Source organism: Hypomesus transpacificus, chromosome 10, assembly GCF_021917145.1.
Source record: "Hypomesus transpacificus isolate Combined female chromosome 10, fHypTra1, whole genome shotgun sequence".
Classification (NCBI taxonomy): Eukaryota; Metazoa; Chordata; class Actinopteri; order Osmeriformes; family Osmeridae; genus Hypomesus; species Hypomesus transpacificus.
The window spans coordinates 846,013-864,450 of NC_061069.1; the positions used below are offsets into that span (position 1 = coordinate 846,013).

The 18,438-nt window shown below is 45.9% G+C and overlaps 1 protein-coding gene across 2 annotated transcripts; it reads right to left on the reverse strand.

Annotated features, from left to right (window-relative positions):
* Positions 1-7,449: 7,449 nt before the first annotated feature.
* LOC124473004 (BTB/POZ domain-containing protein KCTD1) lies at positions 7,450-18,424 on the reverse strand. 2 transcript variants are annotated; one of them, XM_047028219.1, is made up of 5 exons: positions 17,971-18,424; positions 12,696-12,874; positions 11,206-11,350; positions 10,025-10,330; positions 7,450-8,648 (listed from the first exon to the last, which is right to left on the reverse strand). In XM_047028219.1, exons 1-5 carry the CDS (start codon positions 17,977-17,979, stop codon positions 8,484-8,486), a joined length of 804 nt encoding a protein of 267 aa, XP_046884175.1. In that variant the 5' UTR covers positions 17,980-18,424; the 3' UTR covers positions 7,450-8,483. The 2 variants fall into 2 exon arrangements, with proteins under 2 accessions (XP_046884175.1, XP_046884173.1); XM_047028217.1 differs by lacking the exon at positions 17,971-18,424 and adding an exon at positions 13,620-16,861.
* Positions 18,425-18,438: the final 14 nt, after the last annotated feature.

An 18,438-nucleotide genomic window follows, 5' to 3' on the forward strand; every position in this document is an offset into this window, starting at 1 on the left:
GGCCTGACAATGTGTCCCTGACACTTTGTCAGAAATCATGTCACAAATGTCAGAGGCAAACTGGGTGTGAGCAAAGTCCTTTTTTTGTTTGTTGCCGACTCCCTGACCTGGGTCAACAGAGGTTATGACACAGCTGGTCACCCATCTTCTCTCTGAACCATCTCAGAGGGCAACTCCTCTCTACCAGACATGCCCACTAGAGACACCAATGAAACCAGGAACATTTTCAGGTCAGCGGTGTTAACCACAGGAAGATTTCAACTTGAAGGCTTGACCATCAATCGGGAAAACATGTTCTCGAGGCACTGAAAAACAGTGCCTGAAATAGATAGTAAAATGTCAATAGCAATCGCCTGATCTGTTCATGAAAGAGCCAGCTAGGCCTTTTGACCACTGCTGCATGATGGTGTAAAAACCACTGAATGTTGTCATCCTTGTGCCCTGTCTTTCAGTCACCTGGAGTTGGGTGTCATTAAACCTTCATGACTCGTGAGAGGGCACCTCTGTGGCAACAGCTCATCTCTCTAGTCAACATTTCAGATCTTTGTGTTTTTTGTAAGGGTATAGTTTAGGGGCGACTTTAATTATTTGCTTTAAGGTCCTCCGGGGCTGGTGCAGCATATGATTGGAGATTGAGATATCAGGCTGGTTCTCATCTGCACAGTCCATAGTTAGACCTGCAGGCGGTGTTTCTCCTTTGTTTGCAATTAGATTACCCTCACATACACACTGTCCAGCCCTTATTTACCCAATGCAATGCATTTCTCTTCCTCACATATACCACAAACCTTCTTTTCTGCATGTGCCTGCACAAACTATGCATGCTCTCTCTATGGCACACACACACAAACACGCACACCCTGCAGGTATAAGGTTCCAGTTGGTATATCTTTGTGTCGTCCTATTTTGATGCCTCAGTCTCATGGTCTCCAGCTTCCACTCTCTCTACATCCCCTCAGGGTTCCTCAATGTGTGTGTGGGGGTGTTTGTGTGTGTGAGTGTGCATATGTGTGTCGTGTGTGTGTGTGACAGGGCCACTGAACCAAGGGCATTGTTGTTTTTCCCCCACAGTGTTCACATACGTGCACACACACGCACCCATCCACTGCTCCAACCATGTCCACTATACAGACACACAGACTGTCAAGCCATATAAACTCTGGGGTTCCACGTTGGTGAGCTCCACCTGTCAACTGACAATGAAATGATTCATACAGCTACAACGTGGAACTTTCTGTTCCTGTGTGTGTGGGTGTGCCTCTGTGTGTAGCGATCTCCTCAGTAATACAAACCAATCCTCTCATAGCAGCTCGTTGCTAATGTTTGGATAAGGCTCAGGCGGCGGGAGGTCCAGTCCTCGTCAGGTTGTTTGTCGGCCGGACGCACGTGTCAGCGAGGCGGGGAGGAGAAAAGACAGCGGGCAGCGGGGACGAACCCGTCAGCCACTCAGATTGCATCAGGTCTGTCGGGACACATCGGAGCACAACGAGCCTGATGGGAGATGCCCTCCGGGGCTGCCAGACAGACAGGCAGGCCAGAGACAAGACCACATCCACATGGAGGAGAGGAGGAGGGAAGAAAGGAACACAGCGTCTGCCACACACACACATCCAATATGCTAGCACAACACAGACTCACACGCAGGGAAATGTACACTGTACAACATCCATACCATACTGGACATCTTGTGAAAGGCACGCACAGTTAGAAGGAAAAAAAAAACCTAGGCATTAGCAAACGAATTAATCAGATACTTACACGCACACACCCATGCCCACCCACACAGTCATGTTCTCATAAACATATAGCCTGGGTCTAGCATCAGATAGCCTACATGACAAACAAGGCAGATATGCTAATGTGAAATGTGAAGGCATGATGTTTACGAGCTGCACACAACGCATATGCTCCCATGTGTGGGTAAACGCACATGGACACGCTTGGCTACATATGTCTGCGGGGCCAAAACAGGAAATAGACACTTCGCTTCATGCCTGTTCTTTAATTGGGGCATTTATTGTTTTGTGGTGGTGTTTACTTCATTAAATTAAAGCACATTTTTTTTAAAGAAATGCAGAGTGTTTCAAGGTTTATATAAGCAGAATTATGCTTTCAGCCATAAAGTTGCACATTTACATATTTTATGACTGTGGGTTATGCCAGTTGAGGATGTTTTTGCATTTTCACACTAATCAATTTGACTCTAACGTGTTGGATTTCAGTTTGATTCGCTTTCATCACAAACATATTTTTCCCCCATGGCGCGCATGCTTGTGTTTGTGTGTGTATATGTGTTTCTCTGTGGTATGGTTGCGCGTCTGTGAGTCTGTCTCTGTGTGTGTACTAGGTGTCCATTACATTGTGTTTGTCCAAATGTTCTCTTTAATCAGAAAATGTATACAGGGCGTTTGAGCATGTGGGGGATTACATGGACAAAATGCACTAATGTTGAATATTCTGTATTGGTTTTAGTGTAATTCTTTCCTAATTCTTAGTTTATTCAATTCCGTCTCCTTGAGGCTGGTAGGTATGGAAATGAACACAGAGTTTTTTTTTTCCTTCTTTGCCTGTGTAAATTGCAGCTATCACCTCAAGCCTTTTGAACAAGATTACCCAGATGGCCTTGCGTGGTGTGCCTGAAGTTGTATTTTCCTCCTCTCTCCCTGCTTCTCCTTCAGTGCTGCAGGGCAGAGGAGGGGGAGGCAGGGGAGCCTCCTGCAGACTGGGGGCCAGGCTGGGGGGCGGCAGCTGTGGCAAGGAGAGAGATCGGGGGGGGCGGGGGGGAGGGGGGGCTGCAGAAGAGAGAGAGAGATGGGTTGGTAAACCTGCATCCATGGATGCCAGAGACTGTGAACCTTCTGGCTCCCCCCGACCCCTCCGCCTGGCTGGGGCTGTCAAGGGGACCAGAATAGCCCATGGAGTAGGAGCATGTAGCAGAGGGCTGGAGTGGGCTGCATGGGGGTGGAGGGGTAACCAGTGGGATTAAAGCAAAGGTATGAGGTATTGGTGAGTCTGACGATTCCAAATCGCAGTGGCCCGGCTCCCTAGCCTGGCGGTGCCCGTGTGTACCTAGTCCACTCCTGACCAGGGGAAGGCTGTTGTGTCGAGCTGTGGGAGTTGTCGTTGAATTTCCTCTCACCGCACGCTGGACATAATCTACCACTGGTTTTTCGGCCCCGAGGAGGAATAGCATTTTAATACATTACGCCCAAGTCAAGATAAGGAATTATGCTGGGTTAAAACGCTCACCTGTTTATTATTCTGGCAGGTGACAGCCTCCCCCCCCTCCTCTCCTCCAACCCAACACCCCCCCCCCCCCCCCCCCCTCCTCTCCTCCAACCCAACACCCCCCCCCCCCCCCAGATCTCTGATCTTCTATGAGGGAGCCAAGGGAGTGAAGGTGAGGTTGGGGTTGATGGTGAGTTGAGATTCTCACCTGAGACAAATCTTAAGGGAATAGGCAGGAGGTGTCAGAAACAAGATGACTCATTACGTACAACACCCAAATAACCAGAACTGAGAGGCAGGAGGAAGTGAGAGACTGGTACTTCTTTGCGGGGAAATAATACCAATTTTGTTGCCTTTGGAGATCAATAAGCTCCAGTTATGCATCTTTAAATTAGAGGTGCATGTTTCCTGTATAGAGGGGTCAGGTTTCATATTCTTGACCTCACAAGCATTGAGTTTGAAATGTTGCACTCTAATCTTTATTCCTTGACAACCGATCATTATCTTGTAGTGAGGCGAGTAAAACTTTCAATGTGTAGAATATCAGCCACCAAACATCCACATGGGTCCCCACACGACTGCGTCGGGTCCATTTGACAATAAAAACACTCTTCAAACGCTGTCTCAAAAGAATCAATTGTATCTTTCGTTTTTTTGAGTTTACGTTTTTTTCCCAAAACCCATTTGTTTGTTTTGTTAAGGTCTCGCTCTCCATCATAATGAATCACTTTTTTCATCTTGTTCTTATTTATTCTGCTGGCTGGAGGTAGAAAGGGCTGGTTGATGAGGGGCTGGAATGAACTGAGCCTTAGCCACAGCCTGAGGGCCGTGCGCATATCTTAGCATAAGTGATGGCCGGCCGGAGGGCTGGAGCCTGGCTGAGAGAGCCCCCAGGACAGTCGGCACTGACAGATCATGTATTTATAGGTCTGTTGAAAGACCTCTATTGTGTCCCACATAGCCCCAGAGCATGTCTGTCCTCTGTATTATAATAAAGCCCCTGGCCTTACCACAATGATGGATGGGTGGCCCTCGAATGGCGAGCTCCCCCAGAATCATTAGAGCACTGCAGGTCTACCCTTGTTGGCGCAAACGGGGGCTTCTGGTTCTGAGCAATGCAGTCCAGTTTGGGCTTTTTAATCAACGACACGGTGTGGCTCCAAATTCCTAACAGAGAGAGAGAGAGTGAGGGAGAGAGAGAAAGATCGAATGAGAAAATAGATTGAGTGAGAGGGAATATATTGAGTGAGAGGGTGTATATAAGTGTGAAAGAAGGAGAGGGAGGGAGAGCTTGCTGATGTCACAGCCAAAGGGTTTGTTTGTAATTATCTCAGTAGCTTAAAACAGCCCCCAGGCTTCTTCAATACAGGTTTGAATGAGGATCCTATAGTGTCCATAGGCAGGCTTGCCACTGGGAAGACTTATCTACACAGAAGGATCCGAACATCTGGGTAAATGGTAACTGAACTGCAATGTGTGGGTTGTGTTTCGTGTGGTATGTGGATGTGAGAGAGCAAGACAAAGACATGGAAAGAGAGAGTGAGAGCCGAGACAGACCGACAGACAGACAGATAGACAGACATAGATAGACAGATAGACAGATAGACAGATAGACAGATACACAGACAGACAGACAGATAGACAGATTGACAGACAAAGAAAGAAAGAGAGGAGGTAGGTGGGCACTGCATACATACGAAGAGACTTGGAAACTGTCGAAAACGAAAACACAACTTGCGTTAGATATGCAGGGCAACCCCAACTCAGCCTCTCCGTGCCCTGAGCCACTCAGCCAGAGTAGAGCTTGAGCTGTTTCCCAATCTCCCATTCCTCTGTTACCTCTGGAGGAGAATATCAATGATTCCCTCTTAGCGTACAGTGTGCGCCAAAGGGCCCACGGCGACCATATTCCAGCCTCGATTCCTCACCCCAAGCACACCATAACTCTAGGGCGAGACTGATAAATAAACTATAAAGAGCTCCGAGTGTTGGGCAAGCACTACCGCCAAATTCCATTTGGAGCACTGTCACACGCGCACGCGCACACACACACACACACACTGGCTGAAAGTCCTCTGAGACTTTTGGAGCTGGGGCTGGTAAGGGGGGGGGGGGAGAGTTGTTTTTGGACAATCATGGTGGTGGTGGTGCTCACTGAACCAAGACCTGGTGGAAATCCTAAAAGGCCTCCTTGACTCACAGTGGCAGGATTTCTGTTAGAGCTTTAACTTAGGGAATACTAACATCATGTAGGTCATGTAGGTAGTCTGGAGAGTTCTAACATTCCCATTGTGTCCTTCAGATGTGACTGCTGTCAGTACTGCTGGATTTGAATCTCAGAAGCACAAGTCGTCATTGCCGAGGTTGGGTCGCGTGGTTTCACTATTGCATGTCCATTTCAAACCTATTTAAAGACCCAAAAGACAGGGGAGATTCAGCGAGAAAACGTGTGTCGATGTGTCTAGCAGATCTAATGAGAAAAAGAAAATATCTGTCTATTATATTCTAATACAGGTGTTTATGAGGCCTTAATCTCCCTTCTCAGTATGAGAAAACATACTCAACGCTTTAAGAGAGAGAGGGGGGGGGGGGCTTGCCACGGGTGAGGTTTGTAATTATATCACTGGTCTAATTTGCCCATGAGGCATTATAAAGTAGCGGCTATAGTACCTTAAGCACAATATCTCAGGTAAGATGGTCAGATGAAGAGTAAATGAAGAGAGAGAGAGAGAGAGAGAGAGAGAGAGAGAGAGAGAGGTGAAATAGAAAGAAAAAGGACATCACCTGACCAGTGTGCTTTCCCTGGCCTCTCATTAAGAACCGTCCCCTCTGTGTGTACCCCTGCTGCAGTGCCTGGATGGCCGCTTGAAGCAGCAGTGGTTTGGAAGTATGGTGAGAGTCAATCCCCTGACCTTCACTAGTGGTGAGTAAGCAGAGCCTAGGGAGGAGGGGCTGGTGGGGGCACAGCCCACAACCCCCCCCCCCCTCTGCCTTTTGAAGAAGAGTACTAATGACTTGAGAGAGACAGAGACAAGAACCCTGAGACACCATGACGAGAGGAGCATCTCAAATTAGCGCCGCCCCCTCCTTAAACCCCCGTCCTCTCCAAACTGTCGGATGTGGGCTTTCCTTGCACCATTCATCTTTTTCACTCTGACAGGCTGTGTCCCCAGTGAAGTCTAATTCCTTTTCAACTCTGTTTGAATCAAGGAAGTGAAGAGATAAGGGTGGACAATGTCTCATTACCCAGGCTGCCCCACAGGTTCAAATAAAACAACTTTGAAATCACACAGGGGTGCATAAAAGTGTACATCTGCCCCTGTAAAAGACTAGAGAGTTCTGAAGTTGGGTTTCCAACTAAAGTCTGGCCTCAGAAGACACTTGACTCCCCAGCTATTCCACAACAACCTGCTAGCCATCTGCCTGGTCTAAAAACGGATTTACCTTCACCTTCACCTTCACCGTCTTTTTTCTCTCTCTGAGCTCCCACATGTTGTTCTGCTACCGGTGGACGCTTTCTTGACTAAACTAATAAATGCCTGGCACATTTCTGACTTGAAACAACATTTCTGACCCTAAACCCGAGCATTGGCGTCTTTGACCGCACAGGAGACGCTCACAGTTGACCTTAAACCTACCGGAGAGTTCAAGTCCGTCATATGGGTATCTGGGCCACCGGAGGTTGAAATGAATTTGGCGAATTGCATCGCTACAGAAAGTGGACATTCTGCCAAAAGCGACGAAGCCGAGACGACAGCACTCCGCATGGGGTTTCACTTTGGATGCGAGCCCGGCGGAAATATGTGAGAAAAGCTGACAGCACTTGCGTGGAGCAGTCGTCTTGACTCAAAGTATGTATTGAATGGCTGATTCAGTCAACTATCTGCAAAACGAAATCCGTCAAGGTAGCCTACTTACTCCCCCCCGGCCTCATACCCTTAATGAACTAGGCTATTGCAGGCTCTACAGGTAAAAGTATAGCAATCACCATATTTTCTCCACAATGTCTGAATTCATTTTAATACTGTAGTATAGTATTGTATATCATATTATTCTAAAGATGATCAAATTACATAGTAGTGCCTGTCTGATTCCAACCTGTTGGTTTAACAGAACTAAAACATTGTTGAATACAATTGTAGGCAGACTCATTGAAAGACATGTATACAACACATTGTTGATGCCTACTAGCATGAAAAAAGACAACGTTTGAACCCAGCCTTTATTACAACTTATGTTGAAGATTTATTTCACATTTGTGAGCTACATTCCTCTTACCTCAAATCTAGGGAGAGTAGGTAGGTTGGTCATGTTAGAAACTTCATTTCAATATAAGCTAAATGTGAGGGTGATCTTTAGATTGGGTGTTACAATAGGCTTGTATCAGTTCAGTCATGTATGAGGCAACAGATTTGTTTTAAAAAGATGTCAATTTAAATGTAAAAAAACACAAACAAACACGTATACAATGACAATATCATACAGTTTGCCACTCCAGAGGGTTATAACCCACTGAATGAATTACCTTGGTTGTTTCTAGGATAACCTGTATTCCCTGTACAACAAGGCAATGATGTGACATTATAATAATAATTTACTTAGCATTTTCTTTAAGTGATTATAGAATGACCTATGACATAAAATCTTGATGAGACTAAAGTGAACTCTATTTAATAGCATAATCCAATAAGATAACTTCCATTCATGTAAAAGCAACTTCATTTGTGGCACAATACTAAACCCTTTTAATCATGAGAAAAATAATGTCATTATTAATTAGTATATTCAATTCTATTGAAAAGCATTTATGGAAACGGAGACTTGGCAATTTGCCAGTGGGGAAACATCTAAGCACTGATAGAAGGGTGTGCACTACATGTACAATCAAACCCTTAAAAATGTTGACAGGTAAAATTGAGAACCTAATGTAGGCTCAAAGTTTTAAAACAAACTTCATTTGGGGCTTCGGTGTATAATTCTTTTAAATTCACTCAAAAGGGGCTAGTAAACAATCAACAAATGTCCTTGAGATTTCAATAACTTATCAAATATTCTGTATCTTCTTATGGCAAAAACTAAAAAAAATGGCACCTTTTTTTCTATAGGTGGTTCTCAAGTAAAAAGAGATAATGACAAAAGAAACAAAACCAAAACGGAAAAAAACACAAGAGTCCATACAGAGAGCTCACGCCCACGCAGAGCTCACGCCTAAAGTAAGTAAATAAGTCTAGTGCCTCCTGTGGTTGTGGAGGTCTCTAGTCCAGCTGCTCCTGTTTTATTCTGTTTGAGTTGGGCCCTCCTCTCTGGGGCGTCCTTCTCAGTTCCCTCCTCAGGACGTACTCGCTGAACTGGGACGAGTCCACGCCCCCACCACAGGACCCCACGATCTCAAACCCACGCTGCTGCAGGCGCTCCAACACCTGGGGGCACCACGGAGGAGGAAGGGGGGGGAGAGAGAGATGGTGAGCACAAACTCAATGCCACACTGTCCACCCAATAAACTCGCCCACACAAGCGCACACACGCGACCTTTGCGTGTAGAACCAAACTTGTGTTGGAGGCGCCGATATCTTGTGAGTGAATTCCAAACTTTTTTGATGGTATGTGGTTTCGCAGACAAGCAGTCTTGCGCTTCCTGAATAGTGTAATGTTGCATCAAAATATAAACAAACAAGGCTTGTGTATAAAAACCAATGAGATGAAGCACAGTGTCAGCTAAACCATCATTTTAAATATAGGTATATGTATAAGGTATATGTAAATAAGGTATATGTTGGACTGCACATAAGACAAATAAAGTGGAATAAATAAGAGAAAAGAGGAACTCTCTTGTCACCTGAGAAAGAACCCTTCAGTCTCACAGCCTCATTTATCTTGATTGTTTGTGTGTGTGCGAGCGCGCGCGCGCGCACGTTCATTTCTTCTTTGTGCGTGTGAGTGCTTACATTCATTTATTGCTGGTGTGTGTGAGTGCGCGAGCGCGACTTCATTTATTGTTTGTGTGAGTGTGCGCGAGCGTGCGAGCGAGCGTGCGCGGATACGTTCCTGATCCCCCCAGCCTCTCAGACATCTACAGACGTGTCCGCCGGGCTCTAGGATCACATTCCATCAAAGAGGCCCCAGGGATCTCTGGGCTTTTCTCCCCCAAACCCCCCGCCCTCCCCGCCACTTGGCGCAGTCTGGGCTGATCAACCAGTCCCCACCCCCCCTCCCTCCCTCCTTCCCCCAGCCCCAGGCCTTAGCCCCCGCCAAAACTACAAAGGCCCCCACCCCCCCCAAACGGCTGGCAGTCTCCCTCAACCCCGCCCGCCCCCCGGCCACCACCCCAACCCCCCGCCCCTCCTCCCCCAGCCTCCATTAGCCGCAGATACAGCACCCACCGCCGGCGTGCTTTAATAACCAAACAGGATTATGGGCCCTGCCTGGGGATAACCTGCCAAGGAGCACGCTCTTTCTGTCTCTCTCTTTCTCTCTCCCTCCATCTCTGTCTCTCTCTCTCCTACATTCATGGGCTAGAATGTAGAGTTGACTTCCTGCCTTCTAAAATGGAGACCGAGCCAGTTGTCTGAACTCTTTACAAACCCTTTAGGACTGTCATTTATTGACGTGCTTTGTGTCCTGTCTTTTGTCATCCTGATTAGTGGATGAGTGGTTTAGTTTGATCTAACTAAACATGTCCCGCTAAAATAGTTATTGTAGTTGACTCTGTTGTACAGTGTTGACATGCACTACAGAGTACATAACAACACGGTTGTAGCATGTTCATGTGTCCTGCAGAAGCAGCGGGCCCCCTCACCTGGACGGAGTTAAGGTGGCAGTAGCCGTTGAGGGGAAAGCGAATGACGTGCGTGGAATCGTGGTTCCAGCCGGCGTTGACCGAGTTGCACATGACGTCGCCGATCTCGGGGAAGACGTCCTCGATGAGGGCCTTGTCGCCGCTCAGCGTGATCCTCTCGCCCAGGTCGGGGGCCACGCGCACCACCAGGCACTCACAGGGCCGCGACACCCGGCCCTGCTCCCGGTCCGAGCGCCAGCGTTCCAGCTCGCTCAGCATGGGCTGCAGCTGGAAGTAGCGCGCCTCCTCGTACAGCAGGCTGAAGTCCTGTAGAGGGGGGGGGGGGGGGGGGGGGGGGGGGTTAACGAGCAACAGTTAACAATAATATAACGTGGGGGGGGGCGGTCAGGGATAGAAGAAGCAGGGACAGAGAGCCGCGTCGGGTTTAAGTTCTCCGAATTTCAGACTCTCTTCGAACACTGTCAGTCTGAGGGACTCGGTGGGAGAGACTGTTCTAGAAGCCCCACAGTGAGAGACCCAGAGGGCGGGGTGAAAGCCCCTCCCTGCGTCTACCGGGAGACCGGACCCTTCCGGGATGACAAAGACGCAGAGCGGCGGAGATACTGAATGGGAGGAAGTCACACTGTGTTGCTTCATCTTTTTTTCCCTCCTGTTCCTCTACTTTAAAATGGTCCCCCGATGTGAACATGGCCTCGGTCTGAACTTGAGACAGTCTTTTAGTCTCTGCTTATTTTAGCTGACATACTTTCCACTGATTGAGTCACAGTGTGGACAGTTCATCAGATAATGTGATTATTTATTTTCTCCCAGGGCAAGTTAGTAATTAAAGGCTAAATGACACATAGGAGAGAGCTAACGGAATGCAAATGTGTCACATACAGTGAGGATCAACCTATCTCTGCTGGACACTTGCAGTGGGAACATATAGCCCCTGGTGTCAAATAGCATGTTCACTATCTGGCTTTTCATGTTCAAAACCTTACGTCTAATATAACGACAAATGGGAATTTTGGGGGTTGTGGGAACAGCGGGATTTCCTTGTTAACCAAACATGGCTTGGCATGATGAGAATGATGGGTTTTTTTCAGAATGGCTCCCAGTGAGACTAAAAGCAACTGAGAAAGCATCGGCAGCCCTTGACCGCCCTGAATACCACTGCTGGGGTGACTGATGCTACTCACTTTGAAGTCATCTGGGATGAGGAGCTTGGACGTCCTGAGGAAGTTGAGGATGTAGCGGAACATGTGTCCATCCCTGTCTATGAAGTAGTGCTGCTTCAGGCTGTCCAGGACTATGGGCTCTGTACCATCAAAGAGGCGGCCGATTCTGGAGGAACACAGAGAGAGAGAGAGTGTGAGTGAGAGAGAGAGAGAGAGAGAGAGAGAGAGAGAGAGAGAGAGAGAGAGAGAGAGAGAGAGAGAGAGAGAGAGAGAGAGAGAGAGAGAGAGAAAGAGGGAGAGGTGGGGGGGATATAACACGTCAACCACACAACATACAACATGTCTGTTGTTGGCCTGCAGAAAACGATTAGATTCTCCACAGCTGCTTTTACAGAAGGCAGAGCTGACACAGGTGTGTGAGCGCGAGCCAGCGCCGGAGATGACTCACTACTGCGTGTCAACTTGGAAGTGATTGTTTTCCTTTGCACCTTCGTCGAGAGGCGCACACATTGCCGTGCTCGACACACATACCACCGAGAGCAAAAGAGCGAGAGGGAGGGAGAAAGAGAGAGGGAGACAGAGATGAAATAGAGAGAGGCGGTCTGGTGTGGTCTGATGGAGGGGTCAGGGGCAGGGCCAGCTGGTAGAGAGGTGCTGCAGGCAGGATGCCACGCCAGGGGCTGAGCCCCCAGCGACAGTACAGCCTCCCAGCCTCCAGATGGCCCCGTACCCTTTGGCCCTTTACTGCTGCTGTGACATCTGTCAGAATAACTGAACTGCTTTTGTCTGTGCTCTGAATTTTGGACTTCCAGCCCCTGCAACTGTGGGGTTGAAAGCCATTTTTCTGGGTGAATGTTATGTATTCCATTTCAGTTTGTAAATAACGCAAGCATAAACCGTATGAAGTAAGCTGCGCAGTAAATATAAATGCAATTAAATAGTACAATTCCCATGTACCATCTGCTATGCTCCTTGTTTAAACAAGGCCCTGCCTTTTCATTTTATGCCAAAAGGACTGTGAGCTCTTCATGATTGGACGAGGCTTGACATTACAGTCGACGTGAATGAGGATGCGGACAAACACATCTGGTGTGAAGATGTCAGCTCACTTTCTTAGTCTGAGTCATCCCATCTGAGAGAGTTATGCCCTGAAATCAACCACATTCTTCACATGGACTGAGACATGTGAATACATACAAATATGTATATAGCTCATTCACTAATCTGCAGTTGCTGATTTACAATGACAGAAAAGTCTTAATTGAAGTAAAAAACAAACAAAAGTTGTTGTTTTTTGTAAATACTGTCTGGCGTAGGAAATCGTATCTCTGGAATTATAACAATAAAAAACATTCAGGAGAATTTACATGTGATGTACAGGGGGGTTTAGAACCCGAGACTTCTTAATCTACGGTCAAGTACTCTAACACTGAGCTATACCCATCCCAACACGATATTATCTCCATGGATTGTTTAGATGCCAGATCCAACAGGGGGCGCCTCTCTCTCACCTGGACTCTGGGTACTTTGTTAGCGTCGCCAGGCTGCTGGTGTACATGTGTCCTCCCACGTCAATGTGCACAGGGGCGTTGGACTTGGTTAGCTGGGCGGGGGCTGGGATGCCCTGGTTACTCATGGGAGACGCTGGCGATCTGGTGATCATGGGTCTGGACATACTGGAGCGGTTATCCTGTCAAGTACATAACAACGACGTGGGTTAGGACAGTAGAAGACCAGATCAGACCTCATAATGTCGTGGTTATGGATGATCACAGTACTTTTAACGGGTGAATGTCTTATGGGATTTTATGTGGCCCTTGCTGCCCCCTATACAGGAGATGGTTGAAAACTCACATTTCATGCAGAATTGCAGACAGAAAGTATTCTGAAACTGTCCTGTTCTGCAGTTCACATGCATAGAGGTACAGGAATAACTCATCTCACTCATTGTTACAACATTGCCTAATATTTCCTGACCTTGACCTGAATGTAACCACAAGCAGGAGCCTTTATATCTGTGGGCTATCTCCTCCAAAACCAAATTAATTTGGAGCAGCAATCTCACAGAGAACAATCAGTCTAGATTTGAATAATGTAATAGGATTCTGAGGATGTTCCCAGCTAACCTAAAAACACAATTAACTGCCAATATGACGTTGGCCTATGAACAAAATTACGATTTTTTACCAAATTTGACAAATATAATTTTGAGACAATAAAAAGAGCGAAGAAATGGAATCTGGCTATGCATTTGTAAAAAACAAACAAACATCTGAAACAATAAACTAAAACCACGTACATTTTTTAAGTATGTAAGGGGAATTCCCCAATAGCCATGCATGCACGCAAAAGGCTGAAAAGTGACGGGTCCAACACACAACTTGCCGGAAACCAATTTGTTTGAGACAATAGACTGTACCGGACTTATCAATTACCTGTGCGGGCATTACTGCAGTTGGCGAAGTAGACACAGAATGATCATTCTGCTTTAAAGATGCTGCAGGTATGTTGTCGCCTCTGACTGTGAACATGAACGCTGGGTCCCTGCATTCCCCGGTTCTTAACGGGATTCGTTTTAAGGACGCGTGTACGGACAAATCCACAGAACTGATTGGACGCGGTCGTTTTCTCGTTTTCTGATGCGTTAAGTCCATGATATCCGTTTCGTCCATTGCAACAGAGACTTAAGTCGGAGATTCTCTCGGGTTTCACCTTCCGAATAGAGATACAGCGCACACACCGAGACGGCATAGGCTATAAATGCGGCAGTCACACTGAGAAGCTTCTAAGCAATGGCTGGGAGAAGTCAAATCCCCCGACAACATTATCATTGTTGTGCCCTCGGGTCTTTTGGATTGTCGCTGTTTTAATAGCAGATAATGTCGCGTTTTTAGACAAACAGCAAACCTCTGCTAATGACTATTTTACAAAGCGAGCCCCTCGTTGAACTTTTGACAACCCATAAGGTGAATTTCGAGTCCTCGCAAATAACACATCTGGATTGCGACCTGCCCAGTCAACTCTTGAGAATCTTTCTTTGCCCTGTCCTGCTCCTAAAGCTATCCTTTGTTCTTTCTGAACTTTCAAGCCATAACATGCAGGTAACACGTTAGCAGCACCGAAGTGAAATTCACTACATTTTCGGTCATATCACTAGGCAACACATCTACACACTTTGAGCAAATAGGGCAACAGCCGCTATATAACTCATCCAACTATCTTAACAGCAGTCAGTAACGAATCGAATGGTATCCTAACCAAAGAGGCGGTTTCTGTTCGAGATTAAAACCAGTCACACCATTCACTGGACAAATGTCCCCAGGGCAGCTGAGACCTCACATGAACGGCTGACCTTTCCACAGACATTTTATAGTCTCTGCATGCTGCAACCTCTCCTTTCTCCTCACATGTGATTATGTATTTCCTGAACAATGCCTTACATTGATTGCAGTAAAGTTGGTGGAGTAGGATCCTTTTTTTTTCAAGTAACCTGCATATCCTTCCCAAACATATTTTTTTATGGTCAAAGATGATCTGTTACAGTGTAAAGAGACAGTATTATTTGTGATAAAGGGTTATTCTATCCTGATCACTTTGCTAAAGAGACACTGTTGCACCTTCGTAAAAGTCCTTCTTCTAATCAATGTAGCCATGTCCAGCTATGAAAACTTTAAAGTATTTGTAGATCTGATCAGCTGTGACCACAGGCAATGATTACTGCCTCTTTCAGAAGAAACAGGCCGCATTTCCTTCAAAGTTCCTCATGATAACAGAAATGCACAAATCACAAACGCCCCTCAGAAAGTGGCACCCTCAGAAACACCAGGCCTGTCGCCACTAACGTTGACACTCAAATCACCTCCACACCACACAAATGCCCGATGCGCGTGTTCAATTATAATACCACCCCTCCACGTCTTCCTTGTAACGAGAAGGGAATCCGTTAATTTCAAAAAATAAATTCAGGAATATGTTCGGAATAAATTGATTAACAGAAACCACACTGTCTTTAAAAAACCACTGTGGCTCCACGTCTCGTTGGCAGTGTGGGTTTCACACCTAGATACCCAATTAGCAATTAAGCCTGCCTCTAAGTGAAGGCCTCCACTGCCGTGTGTGATCCTGGCCTGATTTGCATGCCGTTTGTGCACGCGCTGATAAGCCCAGGCAGCAGCCATGCATCGTTTTTTTTCTTCGTTTAATTCAACACCAGAATCCCTTGCAGAAGGCAGAGGAGGCCTGCGGGGCGAAGGGGAGAGAAATCACACGGCTGCTCTTCAAAAGGGGACCTGTGTAAGGCATCCGCCAGTGTGCGTGGGATCACACTCAGAATGCAGGTAATTTGTTCCTTGACTAATTTGTGGAGATGATGTTGGTGCTGGTGGTGGTGGTGTGTATGCAAAGGGAAAGAGACACAGAGAGAGAGAGAGAGAGAGGGAAGGGAGTTTGTGTCTGTGGAGTAAGTTCTGGAATTGGATTTCCTCCTAGCTGAGATGTAGCCTCGTGAAATACTGTTCAGCTTCATAAAAAAAGTGTGGCTGTGGATGACCTTCCAGAATACGTGTAGCATAACTCATCCTGACTCAAATGAGGAGAGAAAGAGAGGGAGAGAGAGATGCACAGTGGACCAGTGTTGAAATTAAACAACTTGTACTACATTGGGCTAGGCCTCTTTAGCCACAAGAATGTTGGTTGCAAAACATAAAACCTCTATTGACAGTCACTGTGTCATAGAAGCCTACAGGATATGAGTGACACTACAGTAGCCTCTATATAATATATAATGCTGTTACATCTGGACTGGAAACCTTACCCTCTGGAAGCACTTTACTGTAGCCCCTCTGCAACAGTTATCCCACCTGTTGCTTTTAGTTTATCTGTATGATATCTAAACAATCTAAACACGCAAGTGAATTCGTCAGTTCTCAGATGTGTTCTGGTCTACTTCAAATACTCACAATGTCTCATGGAGCAAGTGGTCTGTCTTTACCCAAAGTGCGCAATTTAAATACCCGCAACTTCACAATTTTGTCAAACTGTCATGGAGGAACAAACGCTGTGATTGTTGGAATCGTAGTTTTCAAGCATGGTCTCTGTAGAAAACATGACGTGGTATGTGGCATTGAACCTCTTTTCCAACCTGTTGCAACCAAGCCATAAATGTAAACATTACAGCCAAATTAAAGGTCACATGCAGGATGAGATAAAGCAAATGGTCTGGATGTCACATCAATGTAACGCCAAGCTATGTCAACCAATCCCCCACTGCAATGCAGATGAGTATTGCTAATAAGTTTGGGCCGGTCAGACTTGAGTTTACATAATGTAGTCTGTCTTTCTCTGCCTGTGGGTGTTTGTTTGAGAAGACCGCACTACAGAGCAACCCACATCTATATTTGCAGATGATTCAGTTTTACCTCAACCAAGTAACTGAAGTTAATGACAATCTCTGTATCTCCAATGCATGTTTATAAAGGTTTACATGACTAATAATAAATAGAGGACGGATGGTGATGACAACCTTGTCCTCATTTTGTGGCTCTTACATCCAGCTGATCAGAAGGCAATTCAGTTCACAGAAATGTAACCCAGTGTGAAATGCTTTTTTTGAGGTTGTCATAATAGCGCCCTCCAGTGAACACAATAAAAATTTCAAAATCACGCAACCTAACTCCTTCAAATGTGCAGCCCCCCCCCCCCCGCCCTTTCCTAATAAACTGGTTATAAAGACATCCAACTATTTAAATTGGTGACCTTGAATAAACGTAGAGTACAAAATAAAGGCATAAGGTTTATTCAGTATTGAATGTGTATTGAATTGCCGTAGGGCCGTATTTGCGGGAGAAGAAGTTCAAAGAGCTGCATTCCCAAGATATGTAATTGCAACACGGAGCCAAATTCAGATGCATCCTTGCCACCCTTCAATCTAATATACAGAGGAAATAAAATCAGTTTCGTCTAACACAGGCAAATTATCTTGATCTTTTAGTATATTTTCAGTTTCAAATTAAAACTTTCTTTTTTACAATACAGAATTTCATAAAAGATCATAGAGCCAGACTTCCGTCCAGGAGGGTTGGATTTGTACAGTCGCATTTGAACCTAGGAGTTCCCTTGGTATACGGCTTAAGGTCAGCCCCACAAGAAATGGGTAACAAAAGACAAGCAGGTTAGCTTTCAGTTTAACTTGAATTACAAAAACGTAGTCTTGTTACAAAGTAGTGGAGAGTGTACTACAAAGAGATTATTCAAATAATCTTCATTGACGTATGTAAAATAGGTACATCCTGTTTTACAAAATAAGAAAACCCCTCCGGCAAAATTACTCCACAATGGCGTCTTTCATTAGTGGATCTGGGGCAGTCAGGAAATGAAACTGGTTTGGGACTAACTGACTAGACTAGGAAAAACTGTATCGAAATGCTTAATCGAGGTTTGTGTAAGTATGTGACAAGTATTCCAAGAGGGACACGGCGACGATAATGCGTTCAGGGCTGAAACAACGCGCCAGAAGCGAATTCGAACGAACGATAGCTATGTTTCCCCAACAAGGTCGTCGTATTCGGTTGAAATACAGTCAAATTTAGTATTTTCAACTACGATTTTGTAACATCACCACACACATACACTTGTAAAACAACGAACAATTTCCAGTAAATGGTTAAACATTTTTTGTAAGAACTGTGGAGCTCATCGTCTGGCACATGCGTAAAAGCGGCTGCGCCTTGAATGCCCCAGTCAAACCAGCGTTGGAAATAATAGCAAACCAAATAAATCTCCGCTTACCTGAAACATAGATCGGCATAAAGTATCTTTTTGAGCACCTTTTCCCTCCGATTTCTGCCGCGATCTGCTTCCCTTCCTACACCAGTGAGAAATGCAATAGCTTGGCTAAGGTAGACAGAACAAAATACAGAGAATACTTGCTCTAGGGCTCCGAAACCCCTCAAGGCAAAGATCAGGATACAATTAGCTCATGTCTCTCTACCCCAGTCTCAACCGATCTGCAGAATAAAACTCCGAGCAAAAGAGCAGATCACAACAGCAGTGTGTCGGCCTTTTTAGAATTTTATGTGTTATAAACCGAATAAAGAATTCTAGCTATTTTGAGGCATACAACACTCACTCTTGCCTCCAACTTGCCTATTGCCTCCCTCTCTAGAACAGAAAAGCTGATTTTAATCGTTATGATTAGTTTTGATGGAACGTTCCCTCAGGCGATTTCTACAAATGGATGGGGTGTTTCTTTGCCAA